A 23,019-nucleotide genomic window follows, 5' to 3' on the forward strand; every position below is an offset into this window, starting at 1 on the left:
TAATGGCCAAGTATTATTTACATAAACAGATAGAAAAAGAATCAGTGTTATTTAAAAACAGTGTTTATATCCAATTAGTGATGTCCAGCTAAAAAAAATAGTGTTTGTAAACTTTGGAATAACATTGGAAGAGCTTACACATATTAACTGAGAAAAGCAGAATCGAAATTTAAACCACCGAGAGATCTTAACTGTGTAATGTATATGCTTAGGCAAACTATATTGGGAAGGAAATCAATCAGTGGTTGCCTGGGGGTGATTGAAAAGGAGATTTTCTTTCTTCTTTTTCTCCATATTTCATTAAAATTTTTTTTTCTTATTTGTATTTATCTGTGTTTTCAGTTTTACTACATATAGAGTATGTATCACATTTTAAAAATTTTTATATTTTAGAGACAAGGTCTCACTCTATTGCCCAGGCTAGAGTGCAGCTGCAGCACCATAGCTCAGTAACCCTGAACTCCTGGCCTCAACCATCCTCCCACCTCAGCCTCCCAAAGCGCTGGGCTTGCAGGCATGAGCCACGGCACCAGGCCTACATTTTATTTTAGAGACGGAGTCTTGCTATATTGCCTAGGCTGGCCCCCAACTCCTGGGCTCGAGCGATCTTCCCACCTCAGCCCCCCAAGTCGCTGGGACTACAGGCATGCGCCACTATGCGCAGCCAAGTATGTATTATATTTTAACAAAAAAAAATGTTTTACATAATTATATGTGGGCTGCTGAGTCCTGAATTGTGTCGTGAGCGTCACGTGAGGTAACCACGTGTGCAGACGCACGAGCTGCAGAGTCCCCAGCTACCATTCTACCGCGGGCCCAGCTTGCCGCAGTGTTTGCGTACTTGCCTTATCCCCCTCAACCCTCATGCTCAAGCGCCCGGAACGTCGCCAGCTGGTCCTGGTGGTCCCCAGCCCGCAGTGCCCGCACAGCCTCCCGAGATCAGAGCCAGCAGCCCACCAAGGTTCAGCTAAGCTACGAAGGACCCCCGCCCGGAATGCGCGGACGCCTCGCCGGCCGTGGTGGGGCTCTGGCGCCCCCAGGTGCCCGGATTGGGAAGTGCACGTAGACGTCGTCGCTTTGAGGACAGGAGAATCCTCCGCTGACATCTAAGACCCTGTGTATGCGGCGCCTCCGGGTCTTCGCTGAGGGCTAGGACAGGAAGGGTTTCCTTCTTTGAAGCTGTCCAACCCAGAGGCACCATGGGGTCTCAGCCCCTGGGGAAACCGGGAATTTCCAGCATGACTCTGGGAGCCTTCCTCCTCTCAATAACTGTGCTTTCTCCAATCTGTTTTTCCCACAATCCCAGACATGCCCTTTTTCCCACTGACTTTTGACTGCAAGCTCAACTCCTCTGCCCAGGGAACATAAACTTCCAGAATCTTGGGATTTCTGCCACCTGCTAGCTGTGTGGCCTTGGGCACATTAACTGAGTCTCCCTTTCCAGGAGCGAAGGAGACAATAAGGACCTCTCAGGACAGTAGTGGGGTTGAATGAGATAGTGTGGAAATGCTTCTCGGAAACTAGAAAGGGCCAGAGAAACGTTGGTTACTAAAGCTTGTCGTCCCTGTTTGGGGCCCTTTCCTTCAGTCTGGGCTCCTCGCGCCCCAGCTTATCAGTCGTCTCCCCCTCGGAGGCTCCTGCTTTGCCCTGTGCCTGCAGCAGTCACGTTTTCTGACTCCCACTGGGGTGTAATTTCCCTGAGGACACTGAATGTGTTTTCTCGTTCATTGCCCTGTCCTACAAGCTAAGCACAATGTGGCACAAAGGGACATTAATTGCTCCTTTGCAAAGTAAGCCCTACTTTCCTGCTGCCCTCCCAGCCCTGAGATGTCACCCCCTCAGACAGGGCTTATATCGTGTCTTCATTTTCGCGCTTAGCTCAGGGCCCCAGAGAAGGGCTTGACAAGTGTTGGTAGGAGGAAAGAAGTCAGCAAGGAAATGCCCTCCTTCGGGCTCTACTTCTCCGAAGGACTTCCACGAGGAGAGAGCCACACAGTGAGTGAGTGACGCTTAAGTCAACGCCTCTCCCCATCAGCCACCACTGAGTGCCCCGATATGCACCTCAAGTGCTCTGAGGGCTTCATTTCTTCCTGTCTGCCCCAGAGCAGGGGTGAGGCTAGCAGGAATGAGTGCAGGGATGCAGTGCCCACGCGGCCCTTGTGTGTGTGCGTCTGGCCCTCAGAACACCCAGCGATGCCCACCAACAAAGATACCACAGCAGCCAGGGATAGAAACAACTAGTGTATTGATTTGGGGAGGAGAGAAGGGGTGCAGATGGGAAATGGGGAGGCCAGGGGATCCTTAGTGTTTGCCAAAACCACCGCCACGCCTCCCTACCCTCTCTCACCTTCCTCCTCTGTGGTGGGCCCCAGCAGGCTCTCACCCTTTCCAGTGGCCTCCCTCTCCCTCCTCCCTGCACCCCACTTGACCTCGACCTCCAGTGACTGCACAGAGCCCACTCAGGCTCTAAAGCTGGGGAAGGCACCTCAAACTCACCTTCTTCCCCCTTCTTCTACCTCCCACCTCATTCCCATCTCTTGTCTAAATAAAATACAGAAAAAGCAAGTGCAGCTGGTACCTGGGAGAATGGACTCACCCCAGGGCAGGGGGCAGGGGTGGGGGCTGGGGGTGGGGCAGGCAGAGGACCCTCTGCCAGGTGTGGTGGGACCAAGTGTCCTCTCTCTCCTCCCCCTCACAGAGGCTGGCCTGGCAGCGGCCTGCTGTCCAGAGGAGGCTGGCAGAGACCCCTCCACGCCTGCCTCTCAGGCACCATGTCACGGGGGCCCCGGGGCGGGGGCAGCAGCCAGGGCAGTAAAGCAGAAACTAGGCTCTGTAAAAGCATCCTTTTCCCTTGGCTCCCAGAGGAAGCCCTCTTTGGTTTTAAGGCAGATTTGGAGTTTCCTGGAAGCAGGGAAAAGGCAGGCGAGAGAAATTAGGATTGAGATAGATGCTTTTTTTTTTTTTTTGCTTGTGTTTTTCCTTCAGTATAAAACCACTGTAGAAAATAACTTCTCGTAGAAAAAAAACAAAATACAGAAGAAAAAAAACCAAAGGGGTATTTTTCTTTGGCTTCAAGCCCCCTCCCATGAGGTGTAGGGTAGGGGGTGGGCATGAGGTGAGGAGGAAACAGGAGGCCTCTGCCCCCACCCCTGCCTGGCAGGTCCCAGATTACATGATGCGGCAGTTCTGGGGGTTCTAAGAGAGAAGAGAGAGGGGAGAAGTGTGAGCGGCAGTGCCTGGGCCCAGACCCTCTCTCCCTGGCCGCCAGAGGGAGCTAGCGTCTCCCCTACGATTCACACCCCGCCACGCCCCTGCCCTCCAGTCTGGGGCTCAGACGAGAGGGGCAGGATGCAGGAGTGGGCTCTCTAGGACTCGGGCTGAGGAGGAGGCTCCCGCTCCCCCGGGCTGCGGAAGAGAAGGCCCTCCCCCCACAGAGGGCCACTTTGTCCTAACCCTCAATGACCAGCGTCCTGATTGCAGGGTGCGGAGACAAAGGGACAACTCACCTGGGTTCGGGGGCTGGAGCTGCCCAGGAGGTAGGAGCGGGTGACCAGGTTGTCCCCGAAGCTGCCACCCCCACTGCCCCCCACACTGCGGTAGCTGCGAGTGACTGTGACACTGGAGGCAGAAGAGCCAGAGGAGATGGATCCGCCCACCGGGGCTCCCGAGCCGCTGGCAGACGCCTTGTCGGCTGGCTGCCCGCACGTCCCGCACAGCACGGTGCGCGAGCGCAGGTTGTACTCAGCCGGGTCCCCCGAGCTGCTGCAGTGGGAGCCCTGAGGAGGGAGACAAGGCTCAGGCGGGACGGCGAGCCTGGGACGGAGGGCTCAGGCCCAGCCCAGGCTCTGGGCGCCTGCAGGCTTCTAGCTGCCAGGCAGGAAGGTGGGGTTCTGCGCCCAAGGAGCCAGAGGGCAATAGGGGCTGGGGAGGCCAGGGGCTGGGAGGTGGGAGAAAGGAAGACATGAAAGGGGAGAAGGGTCAGGAAGACTTGGGGACAGAGAACAGGAATTGTGCCTTTGACTCCGTTTTAGCTACTTGAAGCTTAAGAGGAAAAGGAGAGAGAGAGGGAGCAAGATTATGGGGCAGTAGGCATGCAAAATTAATTGGAGGGGGCAGGAACGAGAGACCATTCTCGGGAAAAAAGAGGGAAAGGAGGACATGCATGCAACAGGAAAGGAGAAAGGACAAGAAAAGAACTGCATGCAATAGAAATGGGGGGAGAGAGGCAGGGCTAGGGTGCCCCACGTCTGTCCTCCCGTCCCCTTCCCAGGAGACAAATCTAGACCGTTGTCCGCTGCTCCCATGGGAATATTCCATGGCATCAGAAAGTTCCCACTCCCTTCCTTACCAGAGTAGGGCACCCAGGCACCTGGGTTCCCTGTTCAAGGTATAGGGAGGAGAGAGAAGAAAGGCCAGGGCAGCAAGTGACGTTCCAAAACATTCTTTAATGAAAAGATTTTTGGCATGGGAAGGCTGGGGAGGGGCTGCCCCCAGGCCTGGCTGGGTTGCCCCAGTGAGGGCTCGGGCTCGGCCTCAGCGGCGGCTGCCACTCACATGGTGGTGATGGAGCAGGTCATCTCCATCCTCATCCTCATCATCCTCAACCACAGTCACTGAGCGCACCAGCTTGCGCATGGCCACCTCCTGCCAAGGACAAGGGACAGAGCCCAAGGGTCAGGGGCTTAGGGCCAGGGGAGGGGTGGGGGTACAGCATATCTACCCACAGTGACCACCTGGAGCCTTTCTTGTGGTCTGCCCTTTGTCCAGCCTGCTTACTCTGTCCTCTGTGGTATTGGAGCTAAGGAACGCATTTCTGCCCAGAGGAACACCATTAAGCTCTCTGGGTTGGAGTCTGGCTCTACCTTTAACAATCCTTGCTGTCTTCCTTCCACCCCTCTTGCTGCTGGGGGAGGCACCTAGTGGTTTGCCCACTAGGTGGGGAGTCGAGTCTGCACCAGAGAGCTCCAGAAAGTGGCCCTGAATTGGTTCCCTTGGGTCGGGGGCAGCTGGCTCTGATTTTGGCCACCAGGGGGAGCCTTGTCCGGCAACAGGCCAGCCGGAAGCACACTTACTTCCCCAGTGGAGTTGATGAGAGCCGTGCGCAGGCTGTTCCCGCAACCCCAGGTGTTCTGCGCCTTCCACACCAAGTCAGTAGGGGGGCTATGGGTGGCCCCAGCCCCTGCAGCCCAGATCTGGAGAGGAGGGATTGGAGAAGAATGCTCACTCCGACACTCCCTTTCCCACCCAACACCACCCCAGAGCCCCAAGCTCCCTGCCACTCACCGTCACCACCTGCCCAGCCTTCAGGGTGAACTTTGGTGGGAAGCGGTAAGTCAGCAAGGGATCATCTCCGTTCTGGCGCTTGATCTGCCAGTTGCCCATGGACTGGTCCTGCCAGCATGATGGGGAAGAAGGAGGTGGGGGAGGCTCATCTAGGCTCTTGGGTTTATCTTGCTCAAGGGCCTCTCCCTCCATCCCTGCCCTCCCCTCCTACCTGGCCCCCCCACCCCCGTCACTGCCCTTCCCCTCAAGGATGAGAGCTGTGATCTGTGGACACTTATGTTGTACCAGGCACACTGACACTTTATCTTTCCTCGTCCCAAAACTCAGAGTTAGGGACTATTATTCATCCCGTTTTACAGATGTGGAAACCGATGCTCTGAGAGGTTAAATAACTTGCCCTAGGTCTCACAGCCAGTGAGTCCAGGGGCCAGGCCTGGAACTAGAGCGTGGAGGAGATCCACACAGTCACCCAGGGCCACCCTCGAGGGGAGGAATACTCTCTCCAAGCTTCATCCCCTCCTCTTGCCGGCCTTCTCCTTGATGCAGCTGCCTGCCCTTAGACCCCGACCTGGGAGCCTACCTCATTGGACTTGTTGCGCAGCCGCACGAACTTGCCCTCCTCGTCCACCTCCTCCACGGCCACGCGCCCACTGGTGCGTGCATGCTGCGAGAAGCTGCTGCGGCTGCTCTCGGCAGACTCCAGCTTGCGCTTTTTGGTGACGCTGCCCCCACCCTGCGTCTGGGACGAGTGGGAGGAGGCGCGGCCACGGCTGCGCTGCGAGGTGGGGCTGGGGGACAGGCGTAGCCTGGGGAGGGAGAGACCAAGAGGGGTGCCTAGTCAAGGCCAGCCACGGGCCAGAGGCCACCACTAGCACCTCCCTGACTCCTCCCCAGCCCACCTCTCCTCCTCGCCCTCCAGGAGCTTGCGGTAGGCGTGGATCTCCATGTCCAGGGCCAGCTTGATGTCTAGCAGCTCCTGGTACTCATCCAGCTGCTGCTGCATCCTTGCCCGCATTTCGGCCATCTCCCGCTCCTTCTCTGCCAGCAGCCGCCGGCTGGTGTCCCGCTCACGGGCCAGCGAGTCCTCCAAGTCCCGAAGCTTCGCCTCCTTGGCTGCCAGCTGGGGTGGGGGAGGCATGGGTCTGGTGAGCTCCCAAGGGCCCCGAGTATGGAGGGATAGGGATGTGGGTAGGTGTAAGGGACACCCAGCCACCCTCTCCAGGATCTCCAGGCCCTCCTCAGAGCCCATCACAGGCTCTAAACATGGTCTTGGCTAGTGACTGGGAAGTCCTTCCCAATATCTAGCTGAAATCTTTCGTTCTGAGGCTAGACCCTATTTCCTGCGTCACAAATGGCGCAGCCAGCTAGAATAATACTGATGCTTTTAACACTCAACATTGTAGAGTATCAGGACAAATCTGTGAGTTAGGGAGGGTAAGAGCAATCTCCATTTTCAAATGGGAAAACCAAAGCTCTGAGAAGCAAAGGCAAGGTAAGAGCGAGTACTGGACAGCAGACAGGCCTTCGGACTCCAAATCCTGGGTCTCTTCTCTCATTGCATTGTCCTGGGGCACGTTCTGTCCCTCACCTCTACCTCCCCCTTCACAGGAAGCCCCCCTGGGCTTCCGGCCTACATCCTGCCCAGACCATTGGGCCCTGGGAGAAAGAGTGAGGGGGGCATCACCTGCTTTTGGAGCTGGCTGAGCTGGGCGGAGAGGCTGTCGATGCGGATGCGGGACTGCTGCAGCTCCTCGTGGGCGGCCCCCGCCAGGTTGCTGTTCCTCTCAGCAGACAGCCTGGCATTATCCAGCTGGAGGGGAGGACACAGGGTTAGGACTGCAGGGACTGGGAAGGACAGAGGGAGGGTCCTGAGGAGGGCATCACTGCTGCAACCTCTGATCCCCCACGGAATATCCCAGTGCGGGCAAGGGCAGGGCTGCTGGGGGCAGAGGCAGTGAGGGAACAGCGGAGGGTGAGCACCTTGGCGGAATAGGTCTTCTCCAGCTCCTTCTTGTACTGTTCCACCTGGTCCTCATGCTGGGCCCGCAGTTCCTGCAGGGCGTCTGACAGCCGGCTCTCAAACTCACGCTGCTTCCCGTTATCAATCTCCACCAGCCGAGTCTCATGGCGGCGCTTGGTCTCACGCAGCTCCTGGGAGGGTTAGAGCAAGGACACAGAAACCCAAGTCGGAACTAGTTCCTTAGAGGCAGACTCAGACGGCCGAGCTCCCTGCCCAGCCCTTACCCCTCAAGCTGCTGTCAGCCCCACTCTAACCTGGGAGCTAGGTGCTGGCCCCCACTCCCTGTCCACTAGAACGAGGGACGCAGGCAGGTGAGCCCTGCACACAGCTGATCCCCAGCCCAAGACTAGCGTCTGCTACCACCCAGCCCCAGCCCTCCGGCCTGCAAAGCACAGTCCCTACCTCACTGTAGATGTTCTTCTGGAAGTCCAGTTCCTCCTTCAGGGTCTGCAGCCTGTTCTCAGCATCCACCCGCCGCAGCATCTCATCCTGAAGTTGCTTCTTAGCCTCACCCAGGGCTGCCTCAAGCTGAGAGGAAGCAGGTAAAGATTGGGGTGAGGGTCACAGAACATGAGAGCTGGAAGGAAGCTGAGAGGTGAGCTGTTCCCAGCACACCCCTTTACATGTGTGGAAACAGGTCCAGGGGAAGGGGGGGCCTTGGATGTCCACTTACTCACAGAAACTACTCTGGGTGGGTACTGTGCTAGGAAATAAAAGGTAATACTTCCCCCACAGCCATAGAAACTCCTCTCCCTGGCACAACATAACGATTGCTATAAAGGAGGTATGTACAAAGTATTGAGGGGATATGAGAGAAGGAACCGAAGTGTACCTGGGGTAGTGGGGGCTGGGGGCCCTGGGAAGGCCTCCAAGAGGCTGAGACCCAAGGCACAGGCTTGTGGGGACTGGAAAGGGGCACTGTCGTGACTGCAGGGGCAGAAACAAGCACATGCAAAGGCATGGAGGTATGAAGGCTCATGTGTTCTGGGGGTTTCAGGAAGATCAGTACCACTGAAGCCTGAAGTATACGGTAGGGAGAAGTGATGGGAGAAGGGGCCAGGCCAGGAGGCAGGGGCTGGCTCATGAAGACACACCCTTGTCTGCCACAAAGAGAACCTCTGAAGAAGTTTGAGCAGGGGAGCACCTTGCTTAGATTTTCATTTTAGAAAGTGCATGCTGGCTGGATGTGGTGGCTCACGCCTGTAATTCCAGCACTTTGGGAGCCTGAGGTGGGAGGATCACTTAAGGCCAGGAGTTCAAGTTCAACCTGGGCAACACAGTGAGACCCCATCTCTACAAAAAATAAGAAAATTAGCCAGACATGATGACATGTGCCTATAGTCCTGGCTGCTCCAGAGGCTGAGGCAGGAGGATCACCCTGAGCACAAGAGTTTGAGGCTGCAGTGAGTTATGATTGTGCCACTGTACTCTAACCTGGGCAACAGAGCAAGACCCTGTCTCTAAAATAAAATAAAAAGAAAGAAAGAAAGAACAGGCTGGTCAGTGCAGCTGGGAGGGGATAGGGGGAAGGGTAGAGCTAGAGGCAGGAGACCTGGGAGGAGAACAGCCCAGCCTTGGTTTGGTAGTCAACCTGCTGGCTTCTCCTGGTCTCTCCCTGGTGCACTGGGGTGGCAGGGCCTGGGAAGCAGAGAGCCCAGGATGGAAGCTTGGCCACTGACTCCAGTGCCTGCCCTACTCTGAGCAGATGAGGCAGTGAAATTGGGAACAAACCAGCTTCTTGGATTCCGTTCCCTAGCTTTTAACATGAGAAACTGGAGCAAAGTGTTTTGAAAGTAGAGGCCACCATATATATGCAAAGCATTATTAACACATGTCCCATATGTCATTAACCATTAGCTCCCGATTATGGCCTCAATAGATGATTGAGAAAGAAAGAAAGAAAGGTCTCCACTCCTCCTTTTTTCCAAAGAAGTCACAAGCTGTCTGCAGGAGGGCCTAACTGGGAGGGATCTAGGGCCAGGCACAGTTCGTTGCAAAGTTAAATGGAAATGGCTTGTAGATTATTTCAAATTCACTGTGCTAGATCCCATGGGCGGCCAAAGAAGGACGAGATATGGTCTGAGTGGGTGAAATGACGCTAGGACAGGTGAATGGCTGAGACCAGACCAGGCCAGGACAGGTCAGACCAGGCACCTCCCGAGGGCGGGTCAGGGTAGAAGAGCAAGTGCGCATGTGTCAGGTGGGGCTGTGGGCGGGCCCTGCAGGGTGGCCTCACCTTGGCCACCTGCCCCCGCAGATCGTGCAGCTCGCCCTCCAGTGTGCGCTTCTCACTGAGAGCAGTACTCAGCGCGGCCTCCTTGGAGTTGAGCAGAGCCTCCAGGTCCTTGAGCCGGGCCTGAGCGGCCATCAAGTCACCCTCCTTCTTGGTATTGCTAAAGAAGAGAGAAAAGAGTGAGTTTAAGAAGAGAATGAGTCCACATCCCTGGAGAGGGCCCGGTTCCAGAGAGGTCAGCCACGGGGGCTGGCTCTGCTGTCCCCCCAGCCACCAGGAGAGGGCATCCTTGCGTTAGGTTCGTTTGCATCTGCTCGCCTCTGGAGCTGGGCTCCCACCTCCCCCAAGGTCCCCCAAAACCCCCTTCTTGCTTCTCCACCCTTCCCATGACTCAGGGCTCAGGAACGTGCCTGGGGCCAAGGGCAAAGCTGGATCCCATGATATGAATGCTTTGCCTCTCTCCCCTCCCATTCCTTCCCAATCAGACAGGGGCACCTTTGTCTCCTGCCCCTTCCCACACAGGGCCTTAAAGTTCTCCTCCCTGGACTCCACCCACCTTCCTTTCAGCCAAGCTTCCCTCCCTCCAGGGAGCCAGATAACTAAGCTCCCAGCCTGGGGGTCCACATGTCCCTAAACCTCAGTTTGAGTCCCAGAGGTGTTTGTCACCCTCCTAGTCCCTTTTACACATGTGGGACTGTGGGGAAGGAAAGTCTGGTTACAGCTCAGGGAGATGTAGGATAAGGACAATCAGGCATGGTATTGACCTCTTCCTTCTCAGGACCTGCTCTGCATCCCCTGACCTGGGCAGAGCAGAGACATCCCAGCCTCCCTTCCTCTGGCTTCACCAGAGCCCTGAGAGAATGCTGAGCCCTGCCCATTGGATCCACAAGCCTCAGCGTCTGGATCCAGATGTGGCTCCCAGACCTTCTAGTCCATCTGGGCTCCAGTTTGGAGCCTCCCTGCTCCTCAAACTGGGCAAAGCTTTAGCCAAAACCAACCGAACAGGGCTGCCTCTGCTACCTCCCTCACCTTTCTGGGCCCCTGATTATTTTTGCTAGTGCACTGTAGAAATACAGAGGTCCTATTTTCTTAAAAATCTGCAGGCAACCCAAGAACTTTCCAGATGTTACAATCACTTCACAAATACAGGGTGTGAGAAAGCAGCAGACTCAGGGAGTGGAGAGAAAGAGCCCAGGGGCCCAGTCGTCCCAGCGGCCATCTGTAACTCATCAGTCCTTAAGCACGCGCCCACCACGGCGGATGGAAAAAAGGAAAACCAAACGTGGGCAGTGGGGGAAAATCTACCCTGGAAAGGAGAAAAGTCACCCTGCCAACATTTTTCTTCTGCCACAAAAGCCCTAAGCTCCAAGAGGCCCAACAATTCACTCTCGAGTGGGACAGACTGACTCGCAGAAGCTCCGGAGGGAGAGGACGAGACCCAGGCAGTGTTCTCCTGCCACCGGCTTGGGGGAGTCCAAGAAAGGAGTCACCCCCCTCTAACTGGGCCTACTGGACTGGGAAAGGGATAGAGTGACACCCAGAGGGGCAGGGGAAGGGTGGGAGGGAGCTCCCCTAGCCTGCGTGCTTGCTCAGTGCAGGCCTCTGGCCACACCTTAGAACAAGTTGTTTAATACAACAACGTCTGTCTCCTGCAAAAGGAGGCCCTTCCAGAACTGGAAGATGCCTCCCCTCCTCCGTCTCAGTCAGAAAAGCTAAAAATAAAGTCAAAACCCAGCTCAGGTTTTGGCTGCCATCCGGCCCAGCCCCTGGCTGGGAGCACAGCCCCAACTTTCCATGACTTCAGAACTTTTCCGAAGCTGAAGCAGCTGCAGGGGGAGGCGGGTGAATGAAGAAAAACCGCTGGTAAAATGAAGCGACCGGGCAGACTTAGATTCTGAGCGCCTTGGGCCGACTTCCAGGCTGGCAGGGGCTTCCCAGAAGAGGCCTCTCTGCCCTGAAGGCTAACTAACGGCTGCAGCTGGCCGTACTGGGAGGCTGTCCGAATTTAGAGAACTGGAAGGAGCTTAGAGTCGGTCTAACCCTCTCCTTTTACAGATGAGGAGCAGAGGAAGAAGGTGAATGGCCCAGTGTCAAGCACTGCAGGCCAGCAGCAGGGACAGTGTCCCAGCCTATTCTGGCTACTGATCCAGGACTCCTCCTCCTTCACCTCACTGCCTCCCGAAGCCACAAAGTCCAGAGAAAACAGAGAAGCCGGGAGGAGGAAGAGGGCAGCCACTGCGGCACAAAACGTTCCCTAACGCAGCCAGCCTGAGCTGGGAGGAGCGGGGAAGAAAGAGGGGACACTTTCAGAAGACGTCTCAAGGGCACCTCTTCCCTAGTCCTGCCTCTCCAGGTCTCCTCAGGTGCCAGAGGAGAAACTCCAGGAGCTCCCCTTGGTAATACCCTTTCCTTGCCAGTGCCTGGCAGACAGTGACTGAGGAAAACAGAGGTGCGTGGTCTCTGTCCTCTGTGGTCTGACAAGCACAGGAGTTTTTTTCTTCGGTCTAACCTCTTTACTTTCTCCTGCTTGCAAAGGTGGTGGTAGTGGTGATGCTAATGATATTAATAATAACAAACACTTACATAGAGCTTATTATATGCAAGGCATTGCTCTAAATATTATAGTGTTAACTCACTGAATCTTCACAGCTACCCTGTGAGACAGGTGCTATTACTATGTGATTGAGGAAACTGAGGCACAGAGAGCTACGTCCAGGGTCCCCCAACAAGTAGGAGCAGAGCTGGAAAGCAGTGCTCTATTGCTTCAGCACATACGTGATATATGGCCTCCAACAAAATTAAGGGGGCTAGTTCCCTTTCCCTTCTGCAGGTTCTGACTAGCGCTGGAAAGAGAAGCGATTCAGGACTAAGACACACCCTGCAGATGAGAGAAACCACAAGCAAAGAGAGGGCAGCGAGGAAGAGCCTTCGCGGTTTTCTTAGTCAGGCATGGGGAGCTCCCATCTGTGGGGAAGAAGCCACTGTCACCCATGGGCTCATGACTCACACTGTGGGAGCTCTGCAGCCAGGGAGCCACATGCACACCCCGAGAGATGGCTGGGGGTACCGCAGAGCCCAGGGCCTCCCCTTCCTCCTCCCTGATCCCGCCTGCCCACCACCAAATGCCATTTCCTTCCTAGGAGGGGTCCTCAGACCTAACAGGAACCAAAGCAGACCCTGGCCAGGCATTCAGCCCCAGGGTGGTGGTGCTGCCTGCACCTCAGTCCCCTGGGGGTTGGCAGCAGGAAAGCTGGGCACGTGCCCCCCGCTGGGTTGGCAGGGATGACAGGGTGTGGCAGGCCAGAGGTGCTGGGAAGGGTGGGAACCTGGGGCCCCTCAGGTGACTCATGCTCAGGCAGACAATACCCGGGCAGTGGTCGGGAAATCCTCTAGTGCTCGCAAGGGAGACCCTGGCTCTGCTCGCGTCCTGCCCGGGCCCAGTGCCGTGCCAGCTGAGAGCCAGCTCTTTCCCTTGCATCCTCCAGGCTCCCCAAGCACAGAAATGGCTGCATCCCAGTGCAGAGGCAAGAAGGGCTGGGCATCCTGTTTCTAACTTCACACAACTGGCAAATCTGATCTCAGAGAGAGAGATGGGATGAGGGGGTTGGGGGAGGGGAAGGGGAAGGGAGGGGGAGGGGAGGGGAGCAGAAAGGAAAAGAATAAGGTAGAAACTAGGGCCGGCGCTGGTGGGTGTGACCCAAGGCTGGGGGTCTGTTAGGCTGTGGCTGGCGGGTTGGGGAGGCCTGGCTCACAGGCTGCTGCAGGCTGGGCTGCTTTGGGGAATAAAGGCACCAGCACAGCCAAGGGGCTGGGTGGGCACCAGGCCAGCCGCTGACCCGCCCGCTGAGTCACCCTCCTCAGCCAGGCTCCGATGCCAGATATGGAAGCCAGGGCCACCGCAGGCCTGTTTGGGCCTGGTTGCTGGGAGCAACATGCAAAGCCCAGAGGGAGAGGCCTCCATTTCCTCTCCTGGCCTGGGGGAGAGGCAAGAGGGATAGAGGCTAGACTGAGACTAAAAATAAGAAGTGGGAGGGGAAGACAGACAAGGGGGTGTGGGGGAGCAGGCCCCGTCCTGCAGGGGCTCCTTCAGACCCACCCCAGTCCCCTGTAGCCCTGCCTCACCAGCCCTGGGAGTTCCCCATCGCTAGGCGGCGACACAGAGAGGAGGCACGAGGAAGCAAGAGAGCAAAAGTCTCTGAGCGCCTGAGCTTCCCCTGCCCCACTGAAGGGTGCCCCCTGTGGCTGGGAAGGGCGGGTAGCAGGGAGTCCCTGCCTTCATAGCAACTGCTCTCCTGTATCCTCCTGGGCATCTAGACCTCCGCCCAGGCTGACTTCCTGCCATGGATGGGGTGTCTCCTGCTGCCACCCCAAGCCTGCCTGCATATTCCTACCGTCCCTCCTTCTGTTCCAGCAACTCCTCCCACTGCAGTATATCCTCCTTCTGTCCCTCCCTCCATTTATCCAAATACACCTCACACTCCCCCCTTGAGCCCGCCTCTGCCCTGGCCTGCTACTTTCGCCCAGTGTTTTACCCGTTGGGCCTTCGGGCTTTTCCTGCATGCCCCCAAATGCCCTGAGACTAGGCGGTTCATATGTCATGTGCTCAAGGCTTCTAGAGGGACTTCCTCCTGGACCAAGGCCTGGAGAAGGGGAGGCTTGGGCACTAAAAACCTGCCCACCGGGTCACTTGAGGACACTCACAGTAGACTGGGACAGAACACAGAAAATGGCATGATGCACACAGGCGGTGCCGACAGTAACACAGAGAGACCCGGTAAGACAGCCTGGGAGATGTGTCGACCTCCGCCTCGCATGCCGAGAGGCATACCAGTCAGCGAGCGACACGCAGGCCTAGTGAAACCGCCACTCCCACCTGCCCTCCAACATCGCGCACACATCCGCAACTGTGTGTGCAGCTAGCCATGAGGTCTGACAGCCTCCCACTCCCCAAAGTAACCACTGCTTGATTTTTTGGCTAGTCTGTGGGTCTGCAACCGCTTTCAGGTAAGGGCAGGATGTGGGTAGACTGGGACAACTGGCTTCCCCTCCCTGGCATTCAAGGCACCATCGCTCTCTGGAAAGAAGATCTTGAAGAGAGAATTGAGCCGGGGCAGGTGTTCCAGGGACTTAGAAGCCTCCTGAGCCTTCCCCAAACCCCAGCCTATGAAGTTCTAAGTGTCTTGCACCTGAGAAGCCCACAGTAGGTGCCCCAGTAGGGACCACCCCCGGCCTCCCCGCACAGGCACAAGCACCCACATCAGGCATGGCTCTGCTTGAACACGCCTCGCTTGGGCATGACACCGGCCAAACATGCCTGGGGTCTGAGGCCCCTCAGATCCCCTTCCAGAGCCGCCAATCTCCCAGCTGGCCTCCCCCAAGACAAAGGCAGGTCTTAATTCCAGGCAGAGGGAAGGGTTGGGGTGGGGGACTGGTGCTGAGAGGGGGATAGGAGGCCTGTTGACATGTTCAGACCCAACTCCGGCAGAAGCGCTGGGCCTGGCAGGGGGCCAGGCCTGAGTCACAGCTGCTGGGTGCATCAACGTGGCATTGTACAGAGGCGGGAGAAGCCTGGGGCCAGAGGCCAGAGCACTGGGGTCCAGGACAACAGGCGACTGGCTTCCTCCCCAGCCACCCCCTGCAAGGTCCCCTGCCAAACTCCACTTTCTTTCTTCCTGGCTTATCTCTCCAGAAGTCATTCCCCGGTTGTCAAAAAATGCAGGGGTGGGGCCTGGGACGGACCAAAAGAAGTAGGGGTGTGGCGAGGGCAAGGATGGCCTAATAAGAAGGCAGAATGTCCCGAGGTGGGAACGGAGGGAGGTCACTGGCCAAAAGAAGGGACATTTAGGGGATCCCCACAAGAAGCCAAATCAGCAACCCCTTAACCCTCCATCTGGTGGCGCACAGTAATTAACCCTGACAACACCCGGATAGAGCGGGAGCCACACCCCAAGGTCAGGAAAGGAAGTCGGGGAGGACCTAGGAGTTCTGGTCCCACCGCATTCCAGCTCTAGCCTCAGAAGATGCAACTCTCTCTCCCAGCCGGCAGAGGGTGGCAGCGTTAGAGCTTCAGGAAGAAGGGGGCGTCTTGGCAGTCCCAAATAGCTCCCTCTCAACTGCCCAGAAACTAGACCCCTTGAAATGATGAGTCTCTAGCTCCCCTGAGGCAGCCCTAAAGGGACTCATGTGTCCTGTCCCCTGCTTCTATTCGTCTGCCACTAAATTCAGATCACTGTCCCTCATGCTGCAACTTGAATATAGTTCTCAAGAAAAGGCCACTCCTCAGCCTCTTCTTCCCTGACTGGACAAGCTTAGGGTCTCCTGTCCACTCTCCATTCTACCCTCTACCGTGACTCAGCTCCCCTGCCGGGCCTGGGATCCCAGCCAGAATTATTCCTGGCTTCGGCAGGCAGGCGGGATTCCGGCTTCCTCTCTTACAACTGGGTGGGGGTAGGGGTGGCCAGGGAGGCCTGCCCTTCCCAAACTCTGTCCCCTTCCTTAAGGGATAACTAAAGGCAATTCACCAATTGCAAGACCTTCTCACAGCCCAGCCTCAGGCTGGGGGAGCCAGTATGGGTGCAGGAACAGTGGAAGGTAGACAGTTCAAGGTCACTGTGCACCTCCCCCTGGCTCCAGGCACTTGCTGTCTAATCCTGCCCAGCTCTCAGGTAACAGTCCTGCCTTTCCTTCTAGCCCCCAACACAGGTCAATGGGAGTCATTCCTGTGCCGACTCTTCCTTTCCTACTACACGATACAGCCCTCTCCACTGTCCTGAAGGGAGAGGCCCTGAAAACCAATTGTCCTTTTCTACTGGCAACGAAAACAAAGCATACGCCAGGAGGGTAATGTCAAAATAATTAACCATTTCTAACAAACTTTCTTTGGGAAATAGAGAAGTGTGTTAGTATTTTTAATCTCACAGTTTGTGGGAAATATTTCTATTGAGAATAGCATTCATTGGCTATTAACTATATTCACATTAATTATATTTGATTTTACTATTAACAGCTTGGTATTTTAGAGGACTGTTTTCTTAGTTTGTGGGTCATTGTACTACTTTGGAACATAAGGGCTCTCCGGAGATTTTCTGCTCTAACCCCTTTCTTTTACAGCTAGGGAAATCCAGACTGGGGAGGCGATTTGCTCAAGGTCACACAGCAATTTAGTGGCAGGGCCAACCTAGAACTAAGAACACCAAGGGCCAGGGCTGTTTCCACTTCCTCACACTACCTGTCACTTTTTTATGGGCCAACTTGCCTCTTATTAAGGGATAAGAGACCTGCAACCTCCGCAGAGATCTCCAAGCTTGGCCTGTGTCACCCTCGGTACACTGGGGCCAAGGAGGTAAGAATGGGATGAACCTGCCCTAGGGTCAGGTCTCTGAACAAGGCTCGGTCTTGGCTGCTGCAGCTGCTAAAAGTGGTGAGAGGCTGGAGAGGAGGGAGGCAAGGGGGAGGAGAGCAGGGGGCACAGTTGGTAGGGGAGGCATCTCCTACCAGTTGTCCCTCCAGCTGTCCCTGGCTTCAGCCCTGACACTGAGCCACTGTAGAATCACTGGGGGGTGGGACTGGGAGTGGGAGCAATGGGCACATTCTATGTAAGAGTAAGTCTCAGATTCCTGAAGGCCTGGGGAAGTGCCAACCAAGGCATCCATAGGGGGAAGGCAATGGGGCTCCTAGTGAGGAATTATTCTCTCTTTTGTTTCTCTTGGACCCCTTAAATACTTCTCAGCTCCTGGGTTTAGTAGCTGCATCTTCTTCTTTCCCTTTGATTCCGAATGTGGACTTGGGTGAGGGGGTTGGAAAGATAACACCCAGAGGTACCACTCTTACGTAAAGTTTAGGGCTGAGGCATCCTCAAAGGCCCCCACTCCCATTAACTGAATGGCTCTGCCAAAGGGCATAGCCTCCTTGGGATCCAGGTAGACAATTCCCATGAGAAGTCTCAAGACATGAATCACCATCCGCTGATCCCAGAGCTCTCAAGATCTATGGCCTGGCAGGAGCCTGGGTCTTTCCAGGTACAGGCTGGAGCAAAGGCTATTGACCATATGTTTACAGGTCCTAGCAGGACAGCAGAGCATTAAGGCATCACTGGCCCCAAGGCAGAATCTCCAGGGCCTAGGAGTACGCCTCAGCCACGACACCTCACCTCACCCTCTAGATCCTCCAACCTGTCCCCTACACTAAAGAAGTGAGGTTTAATGGCAAGAGTACCTACCTGGAAGTCAGAAGGCCAGTGCTCAAGTTCTAACCTAACACCCCCTTGCTGTGTGACATGGGACGATGCCTGTTCCTGACCCATCGTCCCCTTTGCCGTTCTCATCCTGATCAGAGCCTGCATCTCCCCGCCTGTCCGCACTGGGGCTGCAGAAGGTGGGTAATCCAGGAAGTTGTAGAGCACCAGGGCCTCCTTGGAGTGGAAGAAGCGCTTCTGCTTTGTGGGCCTGGGATCTCCCCACTTCTGACTCAGCCTTCCTCCATCAGTTTCGCATGGGAAGGCATAGACTCTGGCACCACCCTGATCCCCAAGCCCATAACTCTGGACTCAACCCTGGATTCTAATTACCTGTGCATATCGCCTGTCCAGAGCCATGGTTCCAGATACCACCAGAGGTTCTTTTTTGTTTGTTTGTTTGTTTTGGAGACAGAGTCTTGTTCTGTCACCCTGGCATCATCATAGCTAACTGCAACCTCAAACACCTGGGCTCAAGCAATGCGCCTGCCTCAGCCTCCGGAGTAGCTGGAATTACAGGTATGCACCACCACACCCTGCTAATTTTTTCTATTTTGGTAGAGATGGGGTCTTGCTCTTGCTCAGGCTGATTTCGAACTCCTGAGCTCAAGCCATCCTCCTGTTTCGGCCTCCCAGAGTGCTAGGATTACAGGTGTGAGCCACCGTGCCTGGCCTCCACCAGAGATTCTAAGGAAGGAGGCAGAAATGAGACCCCAGGATGTAGAGGGGAAGAGGGCAGAAGATGCAGACATTCAGGCCCCCATCCCTCCCTTTAAGACATATGCTGTCTCCACCCTGTCTCCTGCTGTCTCATGTAAAGCCACGAGGGTGGAAAGGAGGGGGGCAGCATCTGAATCATCCACCCAGCTGTCCTGCCTGGAGTGGGGCCTGGCTCCAAACCTAGACCCCAGATGGGCCTTCTCCAGTGCTTTCAACCTTCCTATTCTTCCTAAACTTAGGTGTCTAAACCCCTTGGGCTTTAGGAGAGAGAGAGAGAGAGAGAGAAGCAGAAAAGTGTGAGATGGGGAAAGGGGTTTCTTCTTGGAACCTATAACAACCCAAAAAGAGGGAGCTTGGTTGTGGTTGAGGTACCCAGGTTGGGCCAAGGATTGCCACAGGGTCTTACAGACAGCTCTGCACCTCAACTCCAAGCCTGGCCCTGAACTCTGAACTCTAATTAAACATTAAACCAGATAACACCTTCTCTCCAGGCTTTGGTGGAAGGGGTTGGGATAATGCCTTTCTTCCTCTCCCAAACTTTTCAATCTACCTTCACCTCATCCTGAGCACAGCAGACAAGCCTGTCTTCCTCTCCCAAACTTTTCATCCTCCCTACTTCACCTCACCCTGAGCACAGCAGACACAAAAGGGAGCAACCAATCCTGACTCCTCCTACCGTGGACAGAGGGGAGATACGGTCTGAGTCCCCTTTGTCTCCACCCCACCTCCCTTCAGCCTGGGATCCAGGTGTGCAAACCCACCCCGCTTTTCCGGAAGCCCAGCCTCCCCAGCCAGGATCAGTGGGGGAGAACAGAGGCAGGTGGCTAAATATAACAAGTACACACACCTCCCCCGCCCCTGCCCCATGTGCCCGCACACACCCGCCTGGTGTCCCAGGCCTGGACAGCTGCACCAAGAGGCAGAGGAGACAGACTGGCGTGAGCGAGAGACTATAGAAGCCACTTATCCTGTTCCCTGATCCGTGTTTTCACCAGATCTGCTAAGAATGTCCTTCACAGCACTCTGCAAGGGGAGCTTTGGTAGTTGAGTGGACTAGTTGAGAACACAACTAATTCTCTGGGGCTCCCTAGCTTGCCTCTTATCTGTCTTGCTAACTAAGTTATTTGTAACCCTAGTAGAAAAAAGACAGGCACGATCCCTTTCAATAGAAATGAAGGTAGATCCTCCACAGAACTTCCATGGACTCTTCAGAAGGGTGATGGATCTGCCGCACCCACAACACCTGGGGCTGGGGGCTAGCGACCCCCAGAATACGCAGAGGGGTTGAGAGAAGAACGTGAGTTTGGAGTAGATAGATGATTAAAAGGAGAGAAGGAGGGGAAGTGATACATCAGCCCTTTAGGGATCTTCAAGCACCTTTAGTGCTCTTTGGCTTGGGTCTTCACGGAGGAAAGGGGAGCAGGGAGAAGGAGACCAAATCCTCGGAGGCCTGGAAGAAGAGGGCCTAAACTTCGAGGCTCCCAAAGGGTTTTTTAGAAAAGAAGGTGGAGCTGAGTAGGGTGGGGTAGGGTGGGGCAGGGATGGGTGAAGTGGGAGTGGCCTGAAGCTTCCAACGGCTGGATTTCAAAAATGTCACTGTATTCCAGCATTTTAATAAGGCAAAGATCAAAACGTCAGCAGCTGAGAGGATGGGCCTGAGCAAAGACTGCTCTGGTTTGGCTGGGAAAATGAAAACGGCTCACCCTGAGAAGGTCAAGAGAGGGAAGGGCAGAGCCCCCAACCCTCGAAGACACCAGGCAGAAGGCCAAGAGAGAGGTGCTGCCAGACCTGGACATAACACAACTTCCTGTGCCAGGAGCCTCTGCCCTCTGTCTCCCTCCCTCCCTCCCTTGCATTCCTGGGCCAAGGGCTCTGGGAGCTGCGGGGGAGCCAATCTCCTGGAGTTGTTTTGGTGGGCCTGTCAGAGAGCCCAGGAAAGGTCCCAGACACGCAGGGAGTGAGGGAGAGCTTCCCAACTCTGAGAAAGAAACCCGGGAAAGGGAAAGGTCACGCCGAGGGGCCCACCACCCACGCCCCTGGAGGGGAAAGAAGGGGTTGCTCTGTGCCTTTGTGACCTCTCTCCAGCACCACTGGACAGATGCCAGCTTGGTAGCTCTTTGTGGACATCGTGTGTTTGGAGCCAGCCTAGGCGAAGCTGGCACAGTGCCAAGCCTGCCAAGAAAGTCCTAACAGGACCCTTTCACCCACTCCGGTCTGTCCTGGGTGCCCAGAGTTCTTAGACCTGGCAGGGCCAGTTCTGCTTTGCTCAACTCCCTCCCGCAGGCTCCAAATGGCTGGCAAATGCCATCCTAACCGAATGCGGGCCTGCTGCCAGCCCCTACTTGGCCCCGATGCCCCCACCATTCCTTATATCCTCCCACCCACTCCAGAGACCCCTCCCCTCTCTGTCCTGTCTTGACAATTTCCCTTGGCACTGCCAGTTACCCGTTGCCGTCGCCGGGGGCAGTTCCGGGGAGGGAGGAGACTGCATGGCAAAAGTTATCAGCCGTTCGGGGCCCTCCCGCTCCCTGCCTGAAGCCGGCCAGGGCCGCCAGGTCAGCCGCCCTCTCCGCTCCCGGCCAGCACGCTGCCACCTGGACGCACTCACCGCGCTTTGAGCTCCTTGAACTCCTCACGCACTTTGCTCAGCTCCAGCTGCAGGCGGGCGCGCTCCTTGGCCACCGAGTCGAGGGTCTTGCGGGCATCGCCGAGCTCAGCCTCGTAGGCCGCCTTGATGCCGGACACCTCGCGGCTGACCACCTCTTCAGACTCGGTGATGCGAAGACGCAGCCCTGCATTCTCCGTCTCCAGCGAGCGCACACGGTCGATGTAGACCGCCAAGCGGTCATTGAGCTCCTGCAGGTCCTCCTTCTCCTGCAGTCGGGTGATGCGGGTGGGCGACAGCGGGGTGGAGCTGGCCTGCGCCCCGCTGCGGGTGGCGCGCCGCTGGGACGGGGTCTCCATGGCCGGCAGGGTGGCAGCGCTGCCCGCGGGGCAGGGGTCCCGGAAAGGGCGCGGAGCTCGGGCCGAAGGACAGAGACTGCTCGGGGTCGGAGTGCGCCGGCCGGCTGGCTCTCGGCTTGCTCCTGGCAGGCGTGGGGATCTGGGCCGGGCGCTGTCGGACCTCGGGATCTGGGTTGGCTGGTGTAGATGCGGCGCTCCCGCGAACACTCTGAGTCACCGGCGCGGGGGCAAAGGCTCTAATAGGTCCTCCTCTAAAGGGAGGAGGGGCCACTGCTCTTAAAGGGGCAGTCGCTTATCCATAGGGGTGGGGGCGGGAGCGGTGAGGGGGGCAAGGACCGCCGGGCTGTGGCAGCGTCCGGCCCCACCCTCTCCAGCGCACCCCAGTCTGCCCGAGGTTTGCTGAAGCTTCCCCTGTCTTAGTTCGTGCCTGGTCAGCGCTCTCAGCTCCAAGTTTGTCCCGACAGCCTCAGGCCTTCTGGGGTAGAGGACAGAGCCAAGGGGTGAGAGTGGGTGGGCAAAGCGGGGGAATAAAGGGGGAAGTGGGTGCAAAGCAAGGGAGGGGGCCAGGCGGGCAGAGCTGGAGAGCCAGGAAAGTCGGGGAGGGCTGAATCTGGTGCCCATCAGTGTGACTCACCCTCCTTCCACCGCTGGCTCCCCCTTCCCTCCCAGTAGTAATAGTGAGTCACCCCTACCCCCCTAGAGATGTGGGCAGCCCATTCAAAGCTGCATCTCTGTATGCCAGGGGTGGGGTGGAGAAGGAATGCCTGGGTTCCCTGGGGGGCAGTGAAGTTCTGGAACCTGAGTTCCTTTATGCCCTCAATTTTGGGGCAGGAATCAGGAGTTTGGGGTCCCTTTCTTCCTGTCTTGTGCCCCAATTTTCAAAACCAACCATTAGGTCTTAGGCCCAAGCAACAAGCCAGCAGTTACCTAAAGCAGACCAAGAATAAGCCCCAGGCACTGCCCCCTCCCATCTCCCGTCCCCATCCTTTGGACCCAAGCAGTTGGAAAAAGAGACTGCCTGGGTTCCTCCTAGGTTCCTCCTAGGTTCCTCCCCCATTCAGTCCCTTTCTACTGCTTACCCACCCAGTCAACTTATTTTTTTTTCCAGAACTGTACTTATTTTATTTTAATGGATAATTTAAAACAGATACCAGAGCTGTGTGTGCATTCATCACGTTGCCAGGACACCAGAGCCCAGATTTTTGTGGTTCCCAGAGGGGCCTGAATAGGGGAGCAGGGCTGGGGGCTGGACAGCCAATGTTGGGTCTCTATCTGGTTTCAGCCAGAAAAAGGGAAGTGGGGGTCAAGAACTGCAAAGACCCCACAGCCTTGCTGGCTGCAAAGGCCAGCATCACGCGTAACTCTACTTTCCTCTCTGGCAAAGGTCTGCTTTGCAATTGGCTCCCGGGAGGGGCTGAGCCCTCTCACAAAACAGGATCACCCGAGTTCCCAGCTTCCCTACCCAGGCTCTGGAGCCTCTGTCCTCAGGCCTCACCAAGGACCCCTTTGATTAGCTTCCCACTCCCCTCCCCTAATCTTGGCCCTGGCCCCACCAGCCACTCATCT

General features: G+C 56.3%; 1 protein-coding gene across 1 annotated transcript; it reads right to left on the reverse strand.

Annotated features, from left to right (window-relative positions):
• Window positions 1-2,228: 2,228 nt before the first annotated feature.
• LMNA (lamin A/C) lies at window positions 2,229-21,719 on the reverse strand. Its single transcript, XM_012658633.1, has 12 exons — window positions 21,098-21,719; window positions 9,540-9,696; window positions 7,706-7,831; window positions 7,264-7,434; window positions 6,968-7,093; window positions 6,183-6,403; window positions 5,864-6,089; window positions 5,284-5,391; window positions 5,073-5,192; window positions 4,555-4,644; window positions 3,507-3,776; window positions 2,229-3,195 (listed from the first exon to the last, which is right to left on the reverse strand). The coding sequence occupies exons 1-12, from the start codon at window positions 21,451-21,453 to the stop codon at window positions 3,169-3,171; spliced, it is 1,998 nt and encodes a 665-aa protein (XP_012514087.1). The 5' UTR covers window positions 21,454-21,719; the 3' UTR covers window positions 2,229-3,168.
• Between the last annotated feature and the right edge of the window lie 1,300 nt (window positions 21,720-23,019).

The sequence above is a fragment of the Propithecus coquereli genome, unplaced genomic scaffold (genome assembly GCF_000956105.1).
Source record: "Propithecus coquereli isolate 6110/MARCELLA unplaced genomic scaffold, Pcoq_1.0 Scaffold59, whole genome shotgun sequence".
Lineage (NCBI taxonomy): Eukaryota > Metazoa > Chordata > Mammalia > Primates > Indriidae > Propithecus > Propithecus coquereli.